Raw genomic sequence first — 22,147 nt, 5'->3', positions numbered from 1 at the left:
TCCTTTGAAGGTTGTGGGCGGGACAGCCCCGCTGTGCACCAATTGGAGCACTCGGGGTCCGCCCCCACGTTGCCTTCCCAAGCGCGGCAGGGGGCGGGGCCGCGCCAGACGTTTCTCGCCTGCTCCCTAGGGGGCGCTGTGGCGTGCGGGGCTTCGGCGGGGTCGCCCTTAGCGGGAGCTCCACGCCCCCCACAGTCTACAGGCGGGGCACCCAGTAAGCAAGGATTCCGCGGCCCCGGGCGAGCACGCCCCGCCTCTTTTTGCTCCGGGCCCGCCCCGTCCCCGTCCCCCGCCCATCCCGAGGTGCAGCCGGCGCTGAGCGCGGCAGGCGCGGGAGCTGGCGCTGGAGCCGGAGCGGCGGCGGCATTCACCGGGCGGCGGCGGCGGCGGCGCGGGCTCTGGCACGGGCTCGGGCTCCGGCATGGTGCAAGCGAGCTTCGTCCCGGGAGAGCGGGGCCCGCGCGCGGGACCGGCGCCCGCGGAGTGGCGGCAGCGGCGGTGGCGGTGGTGGCTGCGGGCACAGACAGGCGGCAGGTGCTAGAAGCCGGGCTGGGCGAGGTGTGTGCCCGCTGGGCTCCCGGGCCGCCGCCCCCTCACTGCCTAGGTCTTTGCCTCTCTCCGTGCTCACCAGTTCGTCCAGCCCCCTGCCTCCGCGTCCCAGCCCATGGCGCCCCGCGGTTGAGCCGGCGCCGCCAGGGACCCCTCCCGCGGGCCTCCCCGGGGCGCGCAGATCCCAGAGCCGCGCGCCCACCCTCCGCGGATTCTCCCTCCCTGCCTCGCCCGAGCCGGGCGGGACCATGGCTGCGAAGCTGCGAGCGCATCAGGTGGACGTGGACCCGGACTTCGCGCCGCAGAGCCGGCCGCGCTCGTGTACCTGGCCTCTGCCGCAGCCGGACTTGGCCGGCGACGAGGACGGAGCGCTGGGCGCAGGAGTGGCCGAGGGCTCCGAAGACTGCGGGCCGGAACGCAGGGCGACGGCCCCAGCGATGGCCCCAGCGCCTCCGCTGGGCGCTGAGGTCGGACCGTTGCGGAAAGCGAAGAGCTCCCGACGGAACGCGTGGGGGAACCTTTCCTACGCCGACCTCATCACCAAAGCCATCGAGAGCGCCCCGGACAAGAGACTCACGCTCTCGCAGATCTACGACTGGATGGTCCGCTACGTGCCCTACTTCAAGGATAAAGGCGACAGCAACAGCTCGGCCGGCTGGAAGGTGGGGCATCCGGGCTCCGGGCAGGCCACAGGGAGGGGGGCTCTGGAACACCCCTAGGGGTCATGGAGTGCGCGCCCAGGGCGTGGGGCAGGTCGGTTGACAGGCGGGGGCGTGCTGGCAGCAGCTGTATTCATTCACGTCCCCTAGGAAGGATGCGCGGGATTGGAGGTCTGGTAAGGTGACAAGGGATACCTTTCTGAGGCATCCCAGAGGAATATCCCTGGCCTGTCATTGAGGGTATAGTAGCATAACTCATTTCCAAGCCACGGACAGTAGGGAACCCCCTTTGCTTTGTGTGACTTGTTTTACCCTCTCCACCAGGGTATCTGCTTCAAAGAGCTGGAGTCATGACCCAGGACTCCTGTCTGCTTTCCCCCTCAAACCTCCCCTGCCCTTCCTGAAGCTGGCCCCATGGTGAAGAGTGCTAACAGATCATGGGCCCTGCAATTCTTTCTGTGGGGTCGAGAGAGTTCACCCTGACGCACCTACTAGTCGGGATGAAAATCATGGCAGGTCACCCGGGTTGAGTTCTTCACGGGGCAGGTGTTGTCAGCCCCTTCCCTGGTTCAGCATGGGGTGGGCAAGGGGCTTAAAGCTCCTTGCTGGTACTTATGGGAAGGGTTTTGAGGCCTGGGGGTCTATTTCTTCCCACTCTAGGCAACTTATCTTCCACCTCCCTGGCTTGCTGAGCCCAGAAGCACTTAAGGAGTGGGGCACTCCTAGAGAGTCCTCAGTGGCAGGCTGTGGAAAAGGGAGAGCCATCTTGGGAGAAGACTTGGATGGGGGCTTCATTGGATTGTAGCTTCTAGCTCCAGCTCCTTCTGGCCATCTTGTTGGGAAATGGGGCTAGCCTATGCATTTGAGGGTGAGGAGGAGGCTTGAGGGGACCTCTTATGGGAGAGGTAGTCACTATGAGGAAGACATGCCTGTGTCCAGAGATGAGGCTGTTCAGGGTGTTGATTGGCAGCAAGATCTGAGGAGAGGGGCAGGGGCCATGGACCTGGCCAGATCTAGATGCACTTGGGTGCACTGTCCTGATCTGGGAGCCCACAGCTCTTGGTATGCCTGTGTGCTGTCATCTTCTTTGGCTCTGCCTGACCATTACGGGGCAGGGACACAGGACACAGAAGTAGACCTGAGTTTCACCCCCTCCATTTTCCAATCCCCTGCAGCTCAGTTCCCACCAGAACACAACTTTCTTTCAACTGTGCCCTGCCCTTTGGGGTTGGCTCTGCTCCTCGTTTGCCGGGTCCACCTTCCACTCCTTCCTGGAGATGTAGCTGCTATCCTCAGGGGCACAGAGTCCTAATGTCTCCTCCAAGAAGCCCTCTTCAACACTTGTTAGTGAGATCAGGGCTCCCCCACTTTTTTCTTTGGTCCTAAGGCATGCATCATGAGTATGTGTGTCTTGGTTCCCACTCCCTCCCCCCTTCACCTTGGAAAGATGGTGTCAGTGTCAGGACTGTTCTGTCTCCATGACACCTTACATAGAGTCTGCCCAAGAAGCCATCAGTGTATGGGTACTGAGAGTAAAGAGATGGGTGGATTGTAAAGAGGCTGTGGATTGACAAAGAGTACCAGGACTAGAGCAGATCAGGAGGGCTTCCTGTAAGAGGCAGAGCTCCAGCAGGTTTGGATGGATGAAGGAGACTGGGGAAGGATGGAAAGCAGGGATTTGAAGCTGGAAGCCTGGAGACAGCGTCGGTTCGCTGAGCAAGCATGTTGGGGCTGAGCTCTGTGCCAGACTCTAAAGCTCTCAGTAGTCCCTGAGCTGGGTTTTACTATAACCATGTATAGGGGAGGTCTCTGAGGCCCGGAGCACAAGAGTCGGTTAACTGCCTAAGGTGCCACTCCAGCCCAGGTGTGTCACCCACCTCACCAGGTCCCCGCCATGCCTCTGGAACATGCCTTGCTGGCTCCAGTGAGGGTGAGCTGCTGCTGGCTTTGAACAAGGGCAGACATAAACCTTAGGATATGACGGTAGTGCACTTGGAGATAATTGAGCCCCATGAGTTCATTTCTCAAACTGTGAGACTGAGGCCCTGGGAGGTAATAGGACTCTCTCCCGAGAGTGTCAGGAAGCAGTAAGCCCTGGACAAGGGCCCAAGTCTCCTATCTGCCCATTGACTGTAGTTCCCACTGTGCACCACACTGCTGGGGGCCACACTGGCCCTCCCTGTACCTCACTCCCAGTCCTGAATTGGGGCATTGAGTGAGCAGCCCCAAGCTTGGCCTCTTGTTCTTGGTCCTGGCAAAAACCACTCAGACAGACCCTGGAGGGGATCTAATGTGGCCGGTCTCCTCAGTGGAGGTCCCCCTTTACCTTCCAGCTCCCCCAGGGTGCCTCTACTCTCTCATTCCTGGAACTTCTAGCCCTTGAACCCCTCTGGCACTCCCAGTCAGCTCCTTCAAGACCTGGAGGAGGGGCTATCTCCGGCTCTCAGTCTCAGCTTGACCAGGGCTTGGAGCATCTCAGGTGCCAGGAGCGTCTATTATTCCTCCATCCATTTCATCCTCCACAAAAGTGTTGCTCTTGAAAGCCTGAGTGGTGCCGTACCTCGATTCCACAGGGAATGTCGGCAGTGTGCTATGACTCCTTAAGGGGACCTAAAGTTCTCGGCCCCCACCTTCCGGAGGCATTGCTCTGAGCAGCTTCCACACTCAGACCCTGTGCTTTGAGACAGGAAAGGCTAGTGGGTGGGGCAAGGGGCTGGGGAAAGTGGGCTCCATATTCTAGGGAGTCTGATGTTCTCTCACAGAGGGGGTAGCCTTGATCTAGGGTGTCTTTTTGGTTAGGGAAAATTAGGGAGATAGTTTTGTGATGGGGTGAATGGAGTGCATGTTCAAAGGCAGAGAGGACGAACAAACTGTGCCTGCTGGATTTGGGGGTGCTTGGAGTTGCAGACTAGAACCTAGGGCTCTTGGGCTGGCAGGAAGTAGTCCTGGAAAGGTGGAATGGTCACCTTCAGAAAGGAAGGGAAGAGAACGGCTGATGTACTTCCTGGGCCTTTGCCCCCAAGTTCCATCTGTGGAGAGAATAGGGGGTCCCAGTGCTGCGGAGGACAGCGGCAGGCTCAAGCCACCCAAACCAGAGGTCTGGAGAGTTAGGACTACCTGTGGGTTGTACCATAAGGGCTAGTCCCATTCCCCTGGGGACAGAGAGTATTAAGCCTGGAGTCAGTGCTTGGCCAGGAGTGTAGTGGCCAAGAGAGTTTTGGCTCCCAGAGTAGAAACTCCCATTCCCTCTCAGCTCCTCCATAAGACCCCGCCCCGTTCCTTTGGCCTCGGCCTCTTACGGGAAGCCTTCCTGGCTGCACTGTCCTGTTCTTTCCACTGAACGCCTCTGGAGTTGTTCAACTCCTTTTGTGTTTCCTGGCTGCCAGTCCTTGTGGAGCTCCCAGGCCAGGCCTGGGCGCCTCCCATTTCTGTCCCTAGGCCCAGAGGGGTGGAGCCCAGTGTATGGGGACTTCCCCTCTCCCTCAAGGGCTGGTGCAGCTTAGCTGCTGAGGGGTGGGATCAGAAGGCGGGTGCTAGCCCCATCTGGCCCAGGCCTGGCCCTGTAAGTTCCAGGTGGGGAGGGGTCTTGAAAGAGGGGCTGATCCCAGAGGCCAGCAGCAGGGTCCTGCTCTTGGCTCTGAACAGCGGTTGGGAGAGCAGCGCCCCCTCCCCCCAGCGCGCTCCACCAGGATGCCTTTCCCCTCCTTTGTCCTCGGGGATCCCCAGCCCCAAGAGCTTGTGGGGGTGCGGGAGGAGGCGGCGTGAGCCCCGATTGGGGGGGTGTCCTCACCCCCCTCACTGCACGAGCGAGGGGCTGGCAGCTGCCCGCCTCCTGGGCACGAGCCCGTGCCAGCCGCTCCTGGCACAGTTGCTGGCACGCCCGGCAGACTCCCACGGCCACCTGCTCACACCCACCCACGAGCGCTGGCGCGCTGCGGGCCCTTCCGGCTTCCCGGGCCTCCCAGCGCCCCTCCCCCGACGGCGTGCCCGAAGCCCCCTCCCCAATTCTCGGCTCCCCTAGGCAGGCCCTATGCGACCCAGGCCCCCACCCTGCACAAGTTGGGGAGCTCTCGAGGCGGGGCTGCTGGGGGCCTCCGGGGTTGCCGCGCCGCGGGAGAAAGGGGGGCCGAGAGGCAGCAGACAGACCGACAGACAGGGTGAGGGCCCCGCCTGCCACCTGGCGCCGCTCCAGCGGGACGATGGCGGGCAGCGCCGTGCCAGGCGGTAATTGCAGACAGACTAATTTAAAGAGATGAGACGGTTATTTTTAACTCGCGTTAAGGTAATGAACGGCGCGGGGGGTTTGTGGGTTCGAAAGTTCAGCGCCCTCCTGCCCCCACTTAATGCGGGTGGGGGGTTCTCTGAAGACCTTGAGGGCTCCACCTTTGGACTTACTCAGATGTAGTGTTGAGAGAAACTGAGGAACTGAGACGCAGGGAGGCCCTGCCAGAGGACAAGGCTAGTGAATGCACCAAGCACATGTCACACCAGATTCTCACCACTGCCCTCTTTCCAGATGTGGAAGTGACTTGCCTAGAGGTCACATACCTAGTAAGTACCAGCCCTAAGTGACAGAACCCAATTCTAACCCTTAAACACCTGCATTTTCTGTGCCATTGGGTAGGACTGGGGGTTCCTTAGGCTGGGAAGGGTTTGGTTTGGGGTTTGGATTTGGAAAGGACTGGGGCTCCTTCCTACAACCCACCTCCTCCTGTTTTTGAATGACAGCTGGTGATAGCCTCTCCTGAGGTTTTAGGGTTTGTCTTGGTGTTGCTAGGGCTGAGGAGTCAGGAACTGTCAGTGGCAATGAGCCTCTAAGTGGAGCTTCCCTGACCTCTCAGCAGACTCACCAGCCCCTCCCTACACCTTCCGTGTGCCTGCCTCCCACTTGGGTCTGAGTGACTGGGAAAAAAAAGGGGGTATAGAGCTGACACCTCCCCATTAGAGCCTCCTCCACCCCCATGTCAGAGTTGGGGTCACTGAAGAAGTTGAAGGGTCTGATGCTGGATGTCAGAGTCCCCTGGGCCACATTTCTCTCCGGGACTGCCATTCATTGGCAAGAGCATCCTGAAAAGACTTGTCTTCTTCCCAGCAGTGCCCTGAAGCATCACCCACGGTGCCCAGGTGTAACCCTTTGTGGTCTTATGGAGTCAGGGAGTAAGGGTAGACAGGGCCCCTGTGGGAAACAGAAGTCAGTGTGTATGAGCTGGACTGAATCCTTCTCTCTGACCCTCAGTGTCCTGTGAGTCCACAGGACCTTAACACAGACCCTGAGCCCTTCTGTACTGTGACTTACAAACCTTTGGGTACCAGGTGCTGAAAGGACTTCTCACTGGTGGACACCTGTGACTATGGGTGAAGATAGTCTTGAACCTGAGCCTTCTACTTAAAGATGACAGCCCCTGCCCATGGCAGTACCCATGTGGCAAACATTCGGCTAGCACAAGGGAGTGTTCATGACAGCCCCAGCTGTCCCCAGAGTAGGCAGATGGGGGGCTCAGGGTGTTGGGTGGGAATCAGCTTAGGCTCTGGGGCCTGAAGAAGGTGCTTGGGGGGACAGCTGGATCTGGAGCACCCCCCTTCTCCTGGCACCCCGGTTACTATGGAAACCCACTCCTGTTTGGGAGGGTTTGGCTGTTTGCTGCCTCTCCCCACCCCCCAACCCATATGTGGAGGTGGGAGGGGGCCAGGTGGTGTGTGGGGGTGGGGCCTCCCACACCCTACCCCCAGGGCCTCCCTCTTCACTAAGAGAAACCTTCCTGGTCTCTAAGGGGGCCTGCCTCTCGTGGGAAGGGGACTGAGAAGAGAAAGTGGGTGCACACATTCTCCCACTCCACCCTTCCTGAAATCCTTGCCAGGTAGTCATTTGTAGCTCCATTTTGCAGCCGAGGAAATCAAGGCATAGCTGGGAGAAGGCAGAGCCTAGATGGAGATGCAGGCCAGTGTGTGTCTCCCCCATTCCTCCCATCGCCTCCCGCTGTCGGCGCAGGTCTTGCTCCCACATAGCCTTCCTGCTCTAAGATCTTCCCGATCTGTTTTAGGATTCTAAGGCTCCCAGATCCCCCTGGAAGCCAACCAGGCCAAACTGCTCTGGGTCCCCCGGCCCTCTGCTGGACTTATCCAGGCCTCCCCTCCCACCCGTGTTTCCTGCCACCTCTATGCTTAGGCGCCCTCACACTGCCGCCTTCACAAGCAACACTGAATATCTCAGCCCACACCCCTGCCAGTCGCCACATGCCCACCAAGGCAGCTCTCCTTGGTCGATCCCTCGGGACACCCTTCAGAACAAATAGCTAGGGTGCTTGAGCATTTTGATTGAAGCCACTACCATCCAAGTGGTTCTGGAAGCCAGCACATCTCCTCGAGGATCTTTGCTTCAAATCCTTAGCTGTCCACAGGCCTGGCTTGTCATCAGAGAGTCCCTGAAGCTTTGTACCAGCACACTTTCCAATTCTTTGGGCACGAGCTCTGAAATCTGTATTTTAACAGGTACGGCTGGTGACCATTCATTCAGAAGCCATTTCTTAGATTGTGGCCTCCTGGACTTCTCCCACCCACTGCAGTTCAGCTTCTTCAATAAGCTGCTTCCTCGTTGAGCCCCTGCTCCCTTTCTGCCCTACTGCCCTAGGGACTTGGACCTCATGCCACCAGTTTCAGGGCACTGAGCCCCTGCCCAGCACTTGTGTCTACCCTGTGTATCAGAACCACCCTGTATAAGACATGACTGGGGAGAAGACAGCCACAGCCAGCACTGGCATCTCCTTCCTCTGCCAGCCTTGGATGCCAGACAGAGGGAGGTGTTAGAGGGTGATACTCAGAAAGCTCTCTGGGCCTGGAATGTAAAGAAAGTGACAGTCACAGACCCTGTCCTAGCTAGTTCCCCACTGATGGGAGAGAACATATGTACAGCCCAGCGCTGTCTGTCCATCCTTGAGATGCCTACTGTGCTGCTCGAGGCCCAGCCCCCAACCTTGTCAACCTTTCCTGCCCTCCTCAGTCCTCCAACACTTGCTTTAACTACATTGAACTACTTGCAGCTCAGGATCCCACCTGCTATGTGCCAAAGCAGAATACATTCTCTCCATGGGTCTTTACAGTTGATCCACGATGCTGTCATTGTGACTGTCTACCTCACTGGCAGATGAGGAAACTAAGGGCGAAGGAAAGCAAGAGGCTTCAACTATGTGTGGCAGGCAGCACTGGAATGTCCCAGCGCTGGCTTCACCCTGGTCTAGCACTCTCTCTGCCCCTGCAAACTGGCTTTTGCTCTCCCTGAGGCCTCTAGCATGGGCAATGGGCCCTAATTTCAAACTGCCTTTCCCAGCAGACAGTGCCCCAGAAACTGGGCTTTTTTTTTTTTTTTTTTTTTTTTTTTTGCTTCTCTGGCTTACAGACCCAGGGTCGAGGGCACTATAATCTAAAGCTACACACCAGTGGGCACCTGCTATGCAAAGCTGTTAGGACTGGCTCCGACCTTGGCGGGCAGGGATTAAGCTTGAGAGTTGAAGACACAAAGAGTCCTGTGCTAGACAAACACCATCAGGGCAGAACTGGACGGAAGGCCAGATCATCAGCTGTGGGTGTTTGGAGGCAGGGAAACAAGTCAAACCCTTGGGGCTCTTTGAGGAACCCAGCAGGAGTAGAAGCTAGGAAGGCAAGAGTGGCTTGGGATTGCAGGCAAGCTCAGACTGAGCTGGCCCTCCAGTGGGAGCGGTAAATGGGATGACACCAGCAGACAGAGCACTCAAGAGTGACTTGTGTGGCGAGCACACAGTGGGGCAAGACTAGCAGATGAGCCTGCGTTAGGGTCCAGATGTCAGGCTGACTTCCCTGCAGCCAGCCTACCCTGTCTTAAGACTGGTGAAAATGGCTGGTATGTAGTGCGCAGCTCAGGAAGTCAATGGCATCCATGGAGCCTAGGTCTGCTTCCCTTCGGGGCAGCTCTGAGTAGTTTTCGTCCGAGTTTCCTTCTCAATGTCTGCACTTTCTTAGAATTTCAGGAAAGATACCTATAAAGTCCCTAAGAAGTCTTATCAGAGGTCAGACTGTTTGTTATTCATTGCTCTGTGAAGAAAAGAGCTATCTGCCTGTGTATAGAGTAGGACTCCCTATGACTGTCCCTGAAAGAGAGATGTGTGTGTGTGTGTGTGTGTGTGTGTGTGTGTGTGTACAGGTGGGCTATGTGAATGGAGGCCACGTATTAATGTGAGGTGACTTTCTCTATTGCCCGCAGCCTCTTTTTCTTGACACAAGGTCTCAGTGAATCTGGAGCTGTCCATTTTACCTAGACTGGCTGGTGAACAAATACCAAACATCTCCTTGTCTCCGACCCCAAGCACTGGAGTTATGGCTCTATGCTTCCACACCCAGCTTGTACATGGTTGCTGGGGATTTAAGCTCAAGTCCTAGTATTTGTGCAGCACTTTCCCATTGACACACATCCCCAACCCCAAGGATCCTCATTTTCACAGATAAGAAAGCACTTGTTCTAGGTAATCCTCAAGCCTCGGGCTACCTGTTCCTGGCATTCTGAGTTCTCTTTGCCCCACTGCCAGGCTGTGTGATCTTGGGCAACACCATTCCCACTCTGGTTCCCCTCCTCCAATAATATGGGAAGCTCTGAGGCCTCCTCCCTCCTGTCCCCTCCCCTGTCCTCAGCTGGCCTTGCCACCACCTCCTCTTGTAACCTGAGCTGGGCCTTGGGGAGGAGGGGCTTGCCCTCTGCCAGAGGCACCTGCCAGCTAAGCAGATGTGAAGATGGAGGCCCCAGCAGGGAGAGTGAGGACTTAAAGCCAGCTAGGCCGGACAGGGGTAGCCACACTTAGCACACCCAGCCCAGCCTCTGGCCTCTGGCCCTGGAGCTCACCCAAGCACTTGTCCATTTTTTTTCAGTGGACATTTGTGATGGTCCAGTATGTTCTAAAGGACCTCTGAGGCTTCAGGAGGAGACAGATGGCAAATGAGGTTGCTGCCCTGGTCTGGGTGGGCTGCCCTGGGCTCTTGGAGTCCCTTGTCAAGGAAATAGAGGGCCAAGGGCAGCCCCTGGGGGCAAGGCCAGTGTCTGTGCGGGTGGCTGTGCCCCTGGGAGAGCAGATGGTTCTCTTGGCACTATGCCTGCTCCTCCTCTTTCTCCCCCAGGAGCCAGCCTGCAGGGTTCGGGCACAGCTGCTAGGCCTTCCCCAGAGCTGGGTCCAGGGCAGGGCTGAGTGAGGTCACTGCAGCTGCTCCCAGGGCCTGGGCAGTGGAGCAGGGAGGAGCTGCCTGCAGATAAAGAAGGTGATCAGACTAGAGGGGTGCAATGCCAAGTCTGAATGGCTTTGCAGCTCGGGGTTCTGGGGAAGGGCAGCTGAGAGCCCCACTTCTGTTCCAGGACAGCCCCAGAGCTTCTGCCAGGCCCGGGTTTCTCTTTAGAGCAAGGGTTCTCAACCTTCCTAATGCTGTGACCCTTTAATATAGTTCCTCATGTTATCGCAACGCCCCCCCCCACCCTGAGCCATAAACTGATGTCATTGCTGCCTTATAACTTTAGTTTTGCTACTGTTATGAATTGTAATGCAAATACCTGATATGCAAATCCCAAAGTGGTGGAAACCTACTGGTTGGTTTAGAGGCATCTCAGGGCAGGGGCTTTGCATTGGTACCTGTCAAATGAGGATGCTGAGCTCAGAAGGTTGGCTCAGATGCTTGGTGATGCAGTCATAACGTATGATGATGAGGTGATAGCATTTAATATACGGTATCTTACCCTGGCATGGAGATCCTAGCATTGAGGAAGGCGAGGCAGTGTGCAGCTGGGCTAAATAGTGAGGAAAAAAAAGTACTTTTTCCCAATTATGGAATTCTCCTGAGGATCCAAAAGCTCTGAGATAGGCACAGGAGGCCACGGTGGCAGGAGCCCCTGGGGAGACCATGCCAAAAGGGAGGCTCAAGAGGACCCTGGTAGCTGGTGGAAGGATCTTAGGAATTGCTCAGTGGAATCTTCACTAATACCAAACATAAACAAGTCATACACTATTGAGGGCTCCCTCCTTCCTCCACACTTCTGTAATCTCCACAAACTTCAGTGGAAGAGGCGGACTCTGGGATAGTTGAACTCTAGTCTGTAGTTAGCACAGTTGTGGGGCAACCCACTGTCTCTGGGGCTGGAGAGAGGGTTCAGAAGGAGCTCAGATCAGGCCTCATGGAGGAATAGAACCTGAGGGGCAGAAAGGGACAAGAACATGGGAACAAAGCATGCAGAAACACCAGGGGTGGACATGCTAGTTGGAAGCCCAGACACCTGCCATTTTGGGGAATGTGGCTCTTGAGTATCTCTCTGGAGTTGTACTGGTGCCCAAGGCTGTAGGGCAGGAGTGAGCTTGGACTCCTAATGCTGGTTTGTAGTTTGCCCAGATTGGCTATGTGCACTCTTCTGTGGGGGAAGGGAGGAGAGAGTGGAATATGGCCGTGTATTCTGGACCTTGATTTCATGTCTTGCTTCAATATTTGATTCATCCTGGACCCTGGCTGCTCACTGCTGTCCTGATGACCCTAAGCTCCCTAATGGGCACCTGTGGCTCTTTGCCCTCAATCTGCCCTTTGAATCCTCCTCCATAGCAGACCTTAGTACCCATGATTTACACATGACCTTCAGATCCTGACATCATCTACCAGGAAGCTTGCCTGGACTGAACATCCCAACTCCACCCCAGACAAAAGGGCAACCCCACCCCCAGCTGTGAGTCTGTCTGACTCAGATGTGTGCTCCTGGAAAGGTGGGGACTCTAGGAATAGAGTGAAGGGTAAGGCACAAGGTCAGGTCTACTCCTGGACCTCTGAACCAGGAAAGATGAGAGCTGGGACTGTGGAATCTTCCCTATGCGTGCTGGAGTGGTTTGGAGACCCACAGGCATCTCTGAGGCACTGAGGCTGGTCATTGTCACTATCATGCAGAAAAGGTCAGTCTCTGAAGAGAGGGTCTGAGCTGAGAGTTCTGCCTATGGTGGAACCTGTAAAGACTGCACCTGATGGTGTTTGGTGGGATAATAGAAGACCTAGGACTGAACTCACCATCATGGAATCCCCTAAGGACCAGGGAGGAGAGCAGGAGTCAGGGTTGGGTTGGTGGTAGGCAGTGAGTACAGAGTTTGCATATCCTGCCTCTGAGGAAAGCCAGAAAAGTCTGAGTTTGTGACCCAAAACAGGAATAGCTACTGGATGGACATCAAGCAGAGACCCCTGACATAGTGGGGACGGTGGGAAGGACATGGCTTTGGAAGCTAATAAGCAGAGACTTGAATCTTGCTTCCTCACTTCCAGCTTTGGGGCTTCAACCTGGAAGTCATTAAGCTCACCAGAGCCTGTTTCCCCCGTTGTAAACTAGGGGTCTCTTGTGGGATTGTCAGGATAAAAGAGACTTGCCTACACCTGGCATGTAGCAGGTGACACTTCTCTCCTGTATCAGTACCGGAAGCCCATGCCAATGGCATGCTTGAGCTGAGCTGGCTCACAAGAACAGTTGTGCACACTTCTTTCCAGTTCTTCACTCTGTGACTTCACACTGGCAGCCTCGCTGGGCTATGACGGGAGGATTCATGCCACAGAGCAGTAACAGCTACAAATCCATCAGCTGGGTTCCCTCCACCCACGGAGTGCTGGCTGTTAAACATTTACCAGCATCCTATTGAATGTGCCCCCCCTTCAAGAGGCCAGCCTTCCTCATGCCCCCTTCCCAGGACTACAGGACCACAGCAGAGAGCAAGGAAGTTCATATTCCCAGAATCCACTCTGTTGGCCTCTATCATCCTAGTGGGGACAGAATGAGAGATGAGACAGACAGTAGTGGAGCTCTGATTAGGTCAAGCAACTTAAAAGGCAAAGCCTGTGCCCCCTTCTTGGTCTGGAAAACTTGCGTATAGTTGAAGCATCTCCACGCAATGCAGCACCCTTGCAGGCAGGGATGCCAGAAGAGGGGACAGATCTCTTTCCTTTTCACTCATCATTCCCCACCCCTCTGCCAAAACCTGGCAGGTCCTGGTTGGAGAAGTAAGATTGGATGAGGTTGAGCTGTTGGGGAACGAAGCTGCGCTAGAAGGAGAAATGAGGTTGTACCTGAAGATAAACGAGGTGGTACTGTCAGGGAATGAGGTGGTACTAGGAGGCAAGGTGAGGCTGCACTACTAGATAAATGAGGTTGTACTGTCAGGGGGATGGAGTGTACTTGTAGGAGAGATGACGTCCTGCTGGATCAGCTGGGTTGCACCATCGGAGAACACAGCCACACCACGGGAGGAAGGAGCGTGTCCGACTTGGAGGATAAATGAAGGTGTCCTGGTGGATAAATGAGGGGCCCCGTCAGGTGAATGGAGTGCTGTTAGCAAATGAGGTTGTACTTGCTGGATAAATGGGACTGGTGTGCTGGATAAATGGGGTTGTGCTGTCAGATGAATGCATTACTACTCGTGGGCGAAGGGTGTCCTGGGAATAGATGAGGGTGTCCTGATGGATAGATGAGCTGTCGCCACCAGATGGATCAGTCCCTATCCGTGGGGAAGGCACCAAGGTCGAGGTCATTCAGTGTCTTCTGGCCAAAGGGAACAGTGTAGTGGGAAGTCTGGGTGTGAACCAGCCTGGGGCAATCTGGGAGCAGGTGGGGGAGGCCTGAGAGGCAGCAGCTGCCTATGAGCACTTCCTCAGCATGGTTAGGGAGTCTGTCCTTTCTCCACTCTGCTGGGCCTGAGTTTTCCTGCGTCCCAGCTTGCTGTTCATCCTATCCTGAGTTTGCTTCCTAACCTAGTTCGGAAAAGTCCCTGTTGTGTGCCAGCCAGGGCTAGTTCACCCAGAACCCCAACAGCCCTGTGTCATGTATGCACGTCTCTTATTCCTTCACTGAACAAACTTTTCAGTGCCTAGTATATGCCAAACACATGGAGTAAAGAAGAAAAATGGGGTGGGGATAGGTCACTACCTTTACAAAAGTCTTAATGCAAGGCCATCACACAGTAGGCAAATGATCAACAAGTTATACAGAGGCTGAGTATCCCTTACTCAGAATGTGTGGCCACAGATGGTTTGGGGATATTTGCATAGACTCGGAGCGTCCCTAACCCACAAATCTGAAAGCTATAACTTAAAAGTTGGCAGATTTCGGAAGGTTTTTCAGATAGAAGATTTTCAAGTTAGTATTCATTAGGTACTTATTTCAACTTGAATTAACCCAGAAGGTGATAGCTGTACTGGCTGGTTTTGTGTCAACTTGACACAAGCTGGAGTTATCACAGAGAAAGGAGTCTCAGTTGAGGAAATGCCTCCATGAGATCCAGCTGTAAGGCATTTTCTCAACTAGTGATCAAGGAGGGAGGGCCCAGCCCATTGTGGGTGGTGCCATCCCTGAGCTGGTAGACCTGGGTTCTATAAGAAAGCAAGCTGAGCAAGCCAGGGGAAGCAAGTCAGTACATGGCGCCCCTCCATGGTCTCTGCATCAGCTCCTGCTTCCTGACCTGCTTGAGTTCCAGTCCTGACGTCCTCTGGTGATAAACAGCAATGTGAAAGTGTAAGCTGAATAAACTTTCCTCCCCGATTTGCTTTTTGGTCATGATGTTTTGTGCAGGAATAGAAACCCTAACAAAGACAATAGCCTTAGAAAAATTCAGACTGGGGAAAGGGAGATGAGAGAGTTCTGTGAGCATCTAGAGGGAAAGACATCTGGCCTGGCAGGTTGGAGGCAAAGGAGGGAGTGTGGAGGGGACACTTGAGAGGTCATGGAGGGTGTGTGGGCTGTGACTAGGCCTTTGTTCATTGAGGCACGGGGTGGGGTGGGGAGGAAAGGAGCATTGGAAAGGATCTCAGGTGGTTAAGTGTCATTGTGTGAGGATGCTGCGGGGAAGCAAAGGTGGAAGCCATAGCTGTTAAAGGAGCTGGAACTTCAGAGTACCTTGCCCCAGGGTTGTACCACTCCTGAGTGTTGGAGCTGAAACTGACATTTGGATCCAGAGCCAGAGCCCAAGCACTTGGCCGTATGCCATTCTTGCCAGGCTTCTCTCCCTAGTGGGTGGGCCCCAGGAGAGTATTCACCCAGCCCCGGTGCTGAGGAAGAATGAGGAAGGCATGAATATAACCTGAGGTCCTTTCTTCTGCCCCTACATCATTTCCCTGGGGCCTGGAATCAGGGAGGTCTTATCTTCCCTAGGAGACATGCCAAGCCTATTCCACATGTGGGATGTGGGAGGCCCCAGAAGCTGAGCCCAACCCTGGGCATCCAGGGAACTTGGGCATGCCTGGGCCGTGGCTGTGGTGGTGGGTTGCTAAGCGACTTCAAGAGGGAGCCCTGGTTACTGCTGCCTGGCAGAGGCATCTCCCTCTTCTACCTCCCTCCCCTCCTTCATGGCCTCTGGCCTCCCAGGAGGCCCTGTGGGCAAGCCAGAGTTGTCCTCAGTGCTTGCCACTGGATCTTGGCTGAGAGCTCTGATTGGCACCAGGTGTCTAGAACCTAAGGAGGCATGCTAAGGTGCAGGGTGTGGGCCTCTCTCAGGGGCATAGCCCTGGTGCGTATCTAGTACAGAGCCCAGCTTCGAAGTCAGGCCTCAGCTCCAGGCCACCCCTCGGGTAACCCTGAGCAAAGCCTGGCACCTATCTGAGCCCAGCTACCCTATCCATCTGGCTTGCAGAACCCTTCCACAGGCCTCATTCATGGAGAGTGAAGGTGCTGAGTGGGCAGGGCTTCCCCACACTAGGGCTTGAGTGTATAATGATTCAGATTTGCATCAGGTTTCATTTATGACAAAAAACAAATCCCGCTTTGGGGGGAAGTGGGTGCTGCCGACTTCTAGATTAGACCATTTGAAAAACCGTCCAGAGTCAAACTGAAAAACACAGAGAGCATTTGGCCCAGGTCATCAGTGTATATAAAGAGAGTCAGCCCTGAAGAGGAGGACTGGCATCCCCCGGCCAGACTTGATAGAGTGGGTGGGAGGAGTGCCAAGCTGGGGGTCAGGAGACCTGAGTGCCTTTCCTGGGACACCAGGTCTTAGGCCACTTTGGATACATTGTTTCTTTTCCCTGGGTTGTGAGAGCCACAGCAGGAGGCAAGGGCTTGAACTCCTAGCCCCCTGGCTGAGTCCAGGGTAGGGGCAAGGGGAAAGAGCCGCAAACCTTCGAGGGCCTCTTTAAGGTTATAAAGAATCAGGGTGTGTTTAAAGCACTTGCAACTTTCTAAAGAGGAAGCACAGAGCTTGTAGGCTGTCTTGACCTTGCAGCGCATACTTAGCCTTCTACATGGGTGGCTCCTGGGCATGGTCTGCATGGGAGTACTAGCTTTCTAAGAGTCTCTTCAAACTCTCTGACCTTCCCTGCCCACGGCAGAATGGAATGTCCTCTACAAAGACCAACCTGAAATCACATTTGGGTTTGTGCCAGACAAGCTTCTGTGACCTTGGCAACTTGTCTCTGAGCCACACCCTCTACATTCGGGAACTAAGCTTCCCAATCCCTAACCCTATAGGGTTTAGGAGCTTAAGTTCTTTTGGGCCCCCGGGGCCAAATGGACTGGGACTGTCTAGGTGCAGTTACCTGGCCATGTTCTTCCTCAACCCCCCTGCACTCAGCCAGGCTGACCCATGACATAAAGCAGTGCCACCTGATGGACTTCCAATCCAGCAGGATTGGAAAAGTGGGAGGTGTAGCTTCTAGCCAGGCAGATAGCCCTGGGGGGAGGAGATAGATAGCTGAGATCTCCTAGGGACTGGAGGCAGGTGTGGGGGAGGGGCAGGGAGCCAGGTGGATGGGCGGGCCAGGGAAGGGAGTATCTACCTGAGGGAACATCATTCCCTGGGGGTTCAGATTCCCTCCTCACAGGGCCCTGGGAGAAGCCAGGCAGTGCCAGGCTGGCAAACTCCAGCTGTTGCCTCCAAGTCCATAAAGTGCTAAAGACAGCCAGCCTGGTGGAGCTGGAAGGACGGAGACTGTTGGGGACAGGAGAGAGAACCCTGGCAGATTAGTGGTTAGGGTGTGCCTAGGTGGATTAGCAAGTTAAGACCGAGTCCAGGGGTCTGGGCAGAACTAGAGTAGTGCCTGGCCTAGCCATGGGACTGTGGGCAAAATTACCTCATGCTTCTGTCATGCGGTGGACAAAATGGAGTGATGCTGGCTTCCCCAAGTGGTTGCTGCCCAGCACAGCTTAAGTCTTGGTGTTGAGATGGTGACCAAGCAGGTTTGTTGAGTCTACGGGTAAGGTCTGACTAGACAGAGTGGTTTAGAAGCACCTGGGGTGTTCACAGACATTGAACCACACCCATTAGCTCATGTAATGATCCAACAGTCTTAGGAGATGGTGGTGACCACTGTGTGTGCTTCAGAGTAGCTCAGAGACCGATGCATAGCCATGGTCACACAGCCAGGTGACCAAGCATCCTGCCCAGTCTTCGGCTAGCCCGGCCTAAGCCGTCTGCCGAACAGTGCCTGGACAGGAAGGTCAAGGCTACCAAAAAGAGGGTCCAGCAGAAATTCTACACCAGGCTTGTGTGGAGATCAGGATGGTGGAGCTGTGAGCTCACTTTGCCTTCCTCCATCCTCAGGGCAGGGCTGTACAAAGCAGATAGTGACCCTGAGGGCACTTTTGATTGGCACAGTGGAAATTAAGCCCAGGATACAGGCAGGGTGACAGAGGTAAAGGCCAAGAGGTACTGAGGGAGAGCAGGAAGGCCTATGGAACCCTACTTAAGCAAGCTTCTCCGGCTGTTCGAAGCTGTCTTCCTGACTGTAAAGTGTGAGAAATTGTAGAAAGGTCTTACAAGGAAGGGGCTTTGGAGACAGAATTGAGCCAGGTGGGTCAGAGGGACATAGGAGAAGCTCTGAGGCCTCCTTGGTTAATCCTGGGGTCAATCTCCAAAACGTCTTGGGTTTATAGGCTTACGCCTGTCCTGGGCATCCCCACCTCAGCCTGTTCTGCTTTCTCTGGCCAAGCCTTCCCACAAAGGGTTAACAGTCCTCTCTACCTGCAGTTGCATTTTAAAGACACGAAATTAAAGCAGGTAATTTATTCTCCCCACACACGAAAGAGCAATTAGTTCTAAACAGGGCTTAATCAGTCACCGCGAGATTGATTTCTGGAGCCCTGGGTTTTCGGGCTCCTGGCTCCATGCCAGGCTGGGGAGGGAGGGGGGCGGACAAATGAGCCGCGGCAGTGGCATGAGCCCTTACATAATCTGCTGGGGGGCCCTCACAGTCTAGCCAGCCCCTCCAGAGGTTTGGCTGAGTTTGGAAGATGGGGTCCTGCTCTCCTGCTGAGGGATGGCACAGGTTCAGAGCTCAAAGTGGACCTTATCCCTTAAGCACCAGCCCTGCCCTTTGGCAGTATCTACTTGGGAGGTGGGGCAGGGAAGGGAGGGGGCATATTTGGGGTAAAGGATGGATATTATGGGTTTGTCAAATGTGGTACTTAACTTGCACTCTCGTTTTGCCTCCCTTTACCCCCATTGATCCTTCTATTTCCTCCCATTCTTTTCTGACCCCCCCCTTTTTTTTCTTTCCATCACTTCCCCTGGATCCCCTCCTCCTGCCACCCGTGCCCTATCTCCTGGCCACAGAACTCCATCCGGCACAACCTGTCGCTGCACACCCGGTTCATCCGCGTACAGAACGAGGGCACTGGCAAAAGTTCGTGGTGGATGTTGAACCCCGAGGGCGGAAAGACGGGGAAGACCCCGCGGCGCCGGGCCGTGTCTATGGACAACGGGGCCAAGTTCCTGCGCATCAAGGGCAAGGCGAGCAAGAAGAAGCAGCTGCACCTGCCAGAGCGGAGCCCCGACGACAGCCCTCCCGGCGCACCGGCTCCAGGGCCCCTGTCGGCCTCTGCCAAGTGGGCCGCCAGCCCGGCCTCACATGCCAGCGACGACTACGAGGCGTGGGCTGACTTCCGCGGCAGCGGGAGACCCCTGCTCGGGGAGGCGGCCGAGCTGGAGGACGATGAGGCCCTGGAGGCCCTGGCACCGTCCTCGCCACTCATGTACCCAAGTCCTGCGAGCGCGCTGTCGCCCGCCCTGGGTGCGCGCTGCCCGGGCGAGCTGCCGCGTCTGGCCGAGTTGGGAGGTCCGCTGGGCCTACACGGTGGCGGCGTGGCCGGGCTGCCGGACGCCCTGCTGGACGGCGCGCAGGACGCGTACGGGCCGCGGGCACGCGCCGGGACCCCCTCCTACTTCGGCGGCTGCAAGGCGAGCGCCTACGGCGGGGGCGGGGGCTTCGGGCCGCCGGCCCTGGGCTCACTGCGTCGCCTGCCCATGCAGACCATCCAGGAGAACAAGCAGGCCAGCTTCGCGCCCGCCGCCGCGCCCTTCCGCCCCGGGGCGCTGCCTGCGCTGCTGCCGCCGCCTCCGCCCGCGCCGAGGCCCGGCCCGCTGCTAGGCGCGCCTGGGGAGCTGGCGCTGGCGGGCGCGGCCGCTGCTTACCCCGGCAAGGGAGCGGCCCCGTACGCGCCGCCGGCGCCCTCGCGCAGTGCCTTAGCCCACCCCATCAGCCTTATGACGCTGCCCGGCGAGGCGGGCGCCGCCGGCTTAGCCCCGCCGGCCCACGCCGCAGCCTTCGGGGGTCCGCCCGGCAGCCTCCTGCTGGACGCGCTGCCCGGGCCCTACGCGGCCGCAGCAGCAGGGCCTCTGGGTGCAGGGCCGGACCGCTTCCCGGCCGACCTGGACCTCGACATGTTCAGCGGGAGCCTCGAGTGTGACGTCGAGTCCATCATCCTCAACGATTTCATGGACAGCGACGAAATGGACTTCAACTTCGACTCAGCCCTGCCTCCACCTCCTCCGGGCCTGGCTGGGGCGCCGCCCCCTAACCAGAGTTGGGTGCCGGGCTGAGGGCCACTCTGGGCAGCCTGGGTGCCCCGGTCCCGTCCCCATGGGGCCTCTGTCTTCCCATCCCGATCCCCGGGTCCCCACTTCCCTGACCCAGCTCCACGGGAGGATCCAGGAGGCAACATCAGCCCAGCTGGAGACGTCCCTCGGAGCTGAGCACAGAGGGAGGTGGGAAGGAGCGGCTGGGACACCAAGCCATTCCTGTCCGAATTCCTAAGACCTCCTGCTGGGGCTGGAGGCCTGGGAGATATGGTTGAGGTCCGGCTAGGTGGGAGTGGGAAGAGCGAGGTGGATGGCCCACTGTGGATGCTTACCCTGGAAGCCCCCTAGGAAGTGGGGCAGGGGCGTTTCTGAATCTTCAGTTTCTATTGCTGGGGCCCTTTGTGACGCTTAGGCCATCCAACTCCAATCTGATTCTCAAATGACACTTTCCCTCACTGGCCATAGCCCCACCACAGGAAGCCAGCAACCCTCTCGTTCACACCCATCTTGGTCATCCATTCTGCTCAGTCCTCTGGTCCTCAGCTACCCTCTGGTTCATTCTCCCATCCTAACCAGTCGTGGCACCTCCTCTCTCCTGTCAGTCAACCCCACAATCCTTCAGTACAGGTCACAGCCTCTCCAGCGGGCCTAAGTTCCAGACCCATTCCCCAATTCGACACCCCTAGTCCTGGCCCCTCTCTCCCATATTTATAAGTGTCCGGTCGGGGCGGGCGGTGGGCGCGGCGTCCCCGGCGCGTATCGTAGGCAGTGTACTGTGGCCGTGCCGTCAGCGTGTGCGTGTGCGTGTGTGCCGTGTCGAGGCCGTGTAGAGTGCATTGTACAGCATATTTTCATGAATAAAATTGTTTTAAATATTTCCCGAGCCTTGGGTTAGGAGGATGGGGTCGTAGTGACGAGAGGGGTTTGTAGCGGGTGACGCCAGGGTCCTTGTTGGTTGCAGCTATTGCGGCTTTTTATGGGGCACAGGACCGGAGATCTACTTTAGCTGCACATTGGTTAAGAACCTACTGAGTTCCTGATGCTGGGAATAGTCTTTGCAGAGTTCTGCACCTGTTTTGTTTATTTGTTTTTTGGGTTTTTTTTTTTAAACACATGCAAACAGAAAGTTTCCTGCCTGGGGAAATTCCTTAATAAAGGGTTGGGAGAGGGGTGCAGGTGTTAACTGAGACGCTGTGACTACCAGGCCTTGTATTAGCACAGGTTTCATTCCCACTAAACAGATGAAAACACAAGGCCAGAGAGGGAAAGTAATTCTGAAGGGTGTTGGTTAGAAGAGGAGGAGGAGGAAGAGGAGGAGGAGATGCAGCAGCAGCAGCAGCAGCAGCAGCTGCTGCTGCCGCCACCTTGGAGGCACAGACTTCTCTAGGAATTCATCCAGTTCCCTCCTTTTGCCAGCTGTGTCACCTGGGGCCCTGTGCTACTTTTTTCATTGCTGCAACAAAGTACATGACGAAAGTATCAAAGTGAAGGAAGGAAGGGCTCATTTTGCCTCACACTTTGAAGGTGAAGTCCATGATAGTGGGGGTGGGGAGGAATCATGGCAGCAGGAATATGAGGCAGCTGTTCACATTGTATCTATAGTCTGTAAGGATGGGGGTGGGGGGAGATATTGGAGCCCAGGAGCACACTCACACTACAAGAGCACATGTAAAAGTCAGAGAACAAATTTCTGGAGAGGATTCTCCTTCCACCCTATAGGTCCTGGGGATCGAACTCCAGTCATTAGGATTGGTGGCAAGCTCCTTTACCCACAGAACCATCTTAAGGGCCTCCTGGTTTTTATTCAGTCTGGGACCCTAACTCATGAGGACAGTCCTCATATTCTGAGTGGATCTTCCCTCTTCAGTCAAATCTCTTTGGAAACAAGCCTCTGGGTGTGGCTCCTTGGTGATTATAATTCTAATCAAGTTGACAATAACTAACCTCCAGGAGCATGGCTCACTTTCTGTAGCCTCATCTGCCCCGTCTGTACTAGAGCATCTTTCTTCCATCTCAGCTACAGGATCCTGCTCTGGCTCATTTGTCAGGAAGGAAGCACCTACTCAAATCCAGTCCGTGTACCAAGAGTAGCATATTGTCTCTGCCTTGGGGACATTTTAAGGCTCCTGGGTG

At 56.1% G+C, this 22,147-nt stretch overlaps 1 protein-coding gene across 1 annotated transcript; it reads left to right on the top strand.

Moving 5' to 3' along the window:
• Positions 1-369: 369 nt before the first annotated feature.
• Positions 370-20,775, top strand: FOXO6 (forkhead box O6). Its single transcript, XM_080921826.1, has 2 exons — positions 370-1,211; positions 18,770-20,775. Exons 1-2 carry the CDS (start codon positions 798-800, stop codon positions 20,033-20,035), a joined length of 1,680 nt encoding a protein of 559 aa, XP_080777952.1. The 5' UTR covers positions 370-797; the 3' UTR covers positions 20,036-20,775.
• Positions 20,776-22,147: the final 1,372 nt, after the last annotated feature.

Source organism: Micromys minutus (assembly GCF_963924665.1).
Source record: "Micromys minutus genome assembly, chromosome: 9".
Classification (NCBI taxonomy): domain Eukaryota; kingdom Metazoa; phylum Chordata; class Mammalia; order Rodentia; family Muridae; genus Micromys; species Micromys minutus.
The sequence above is the reverse complement of the archived record's forward strand: the minus strand, read 5'-3'. Positions and strand labels throughout refer to the sequence as shown.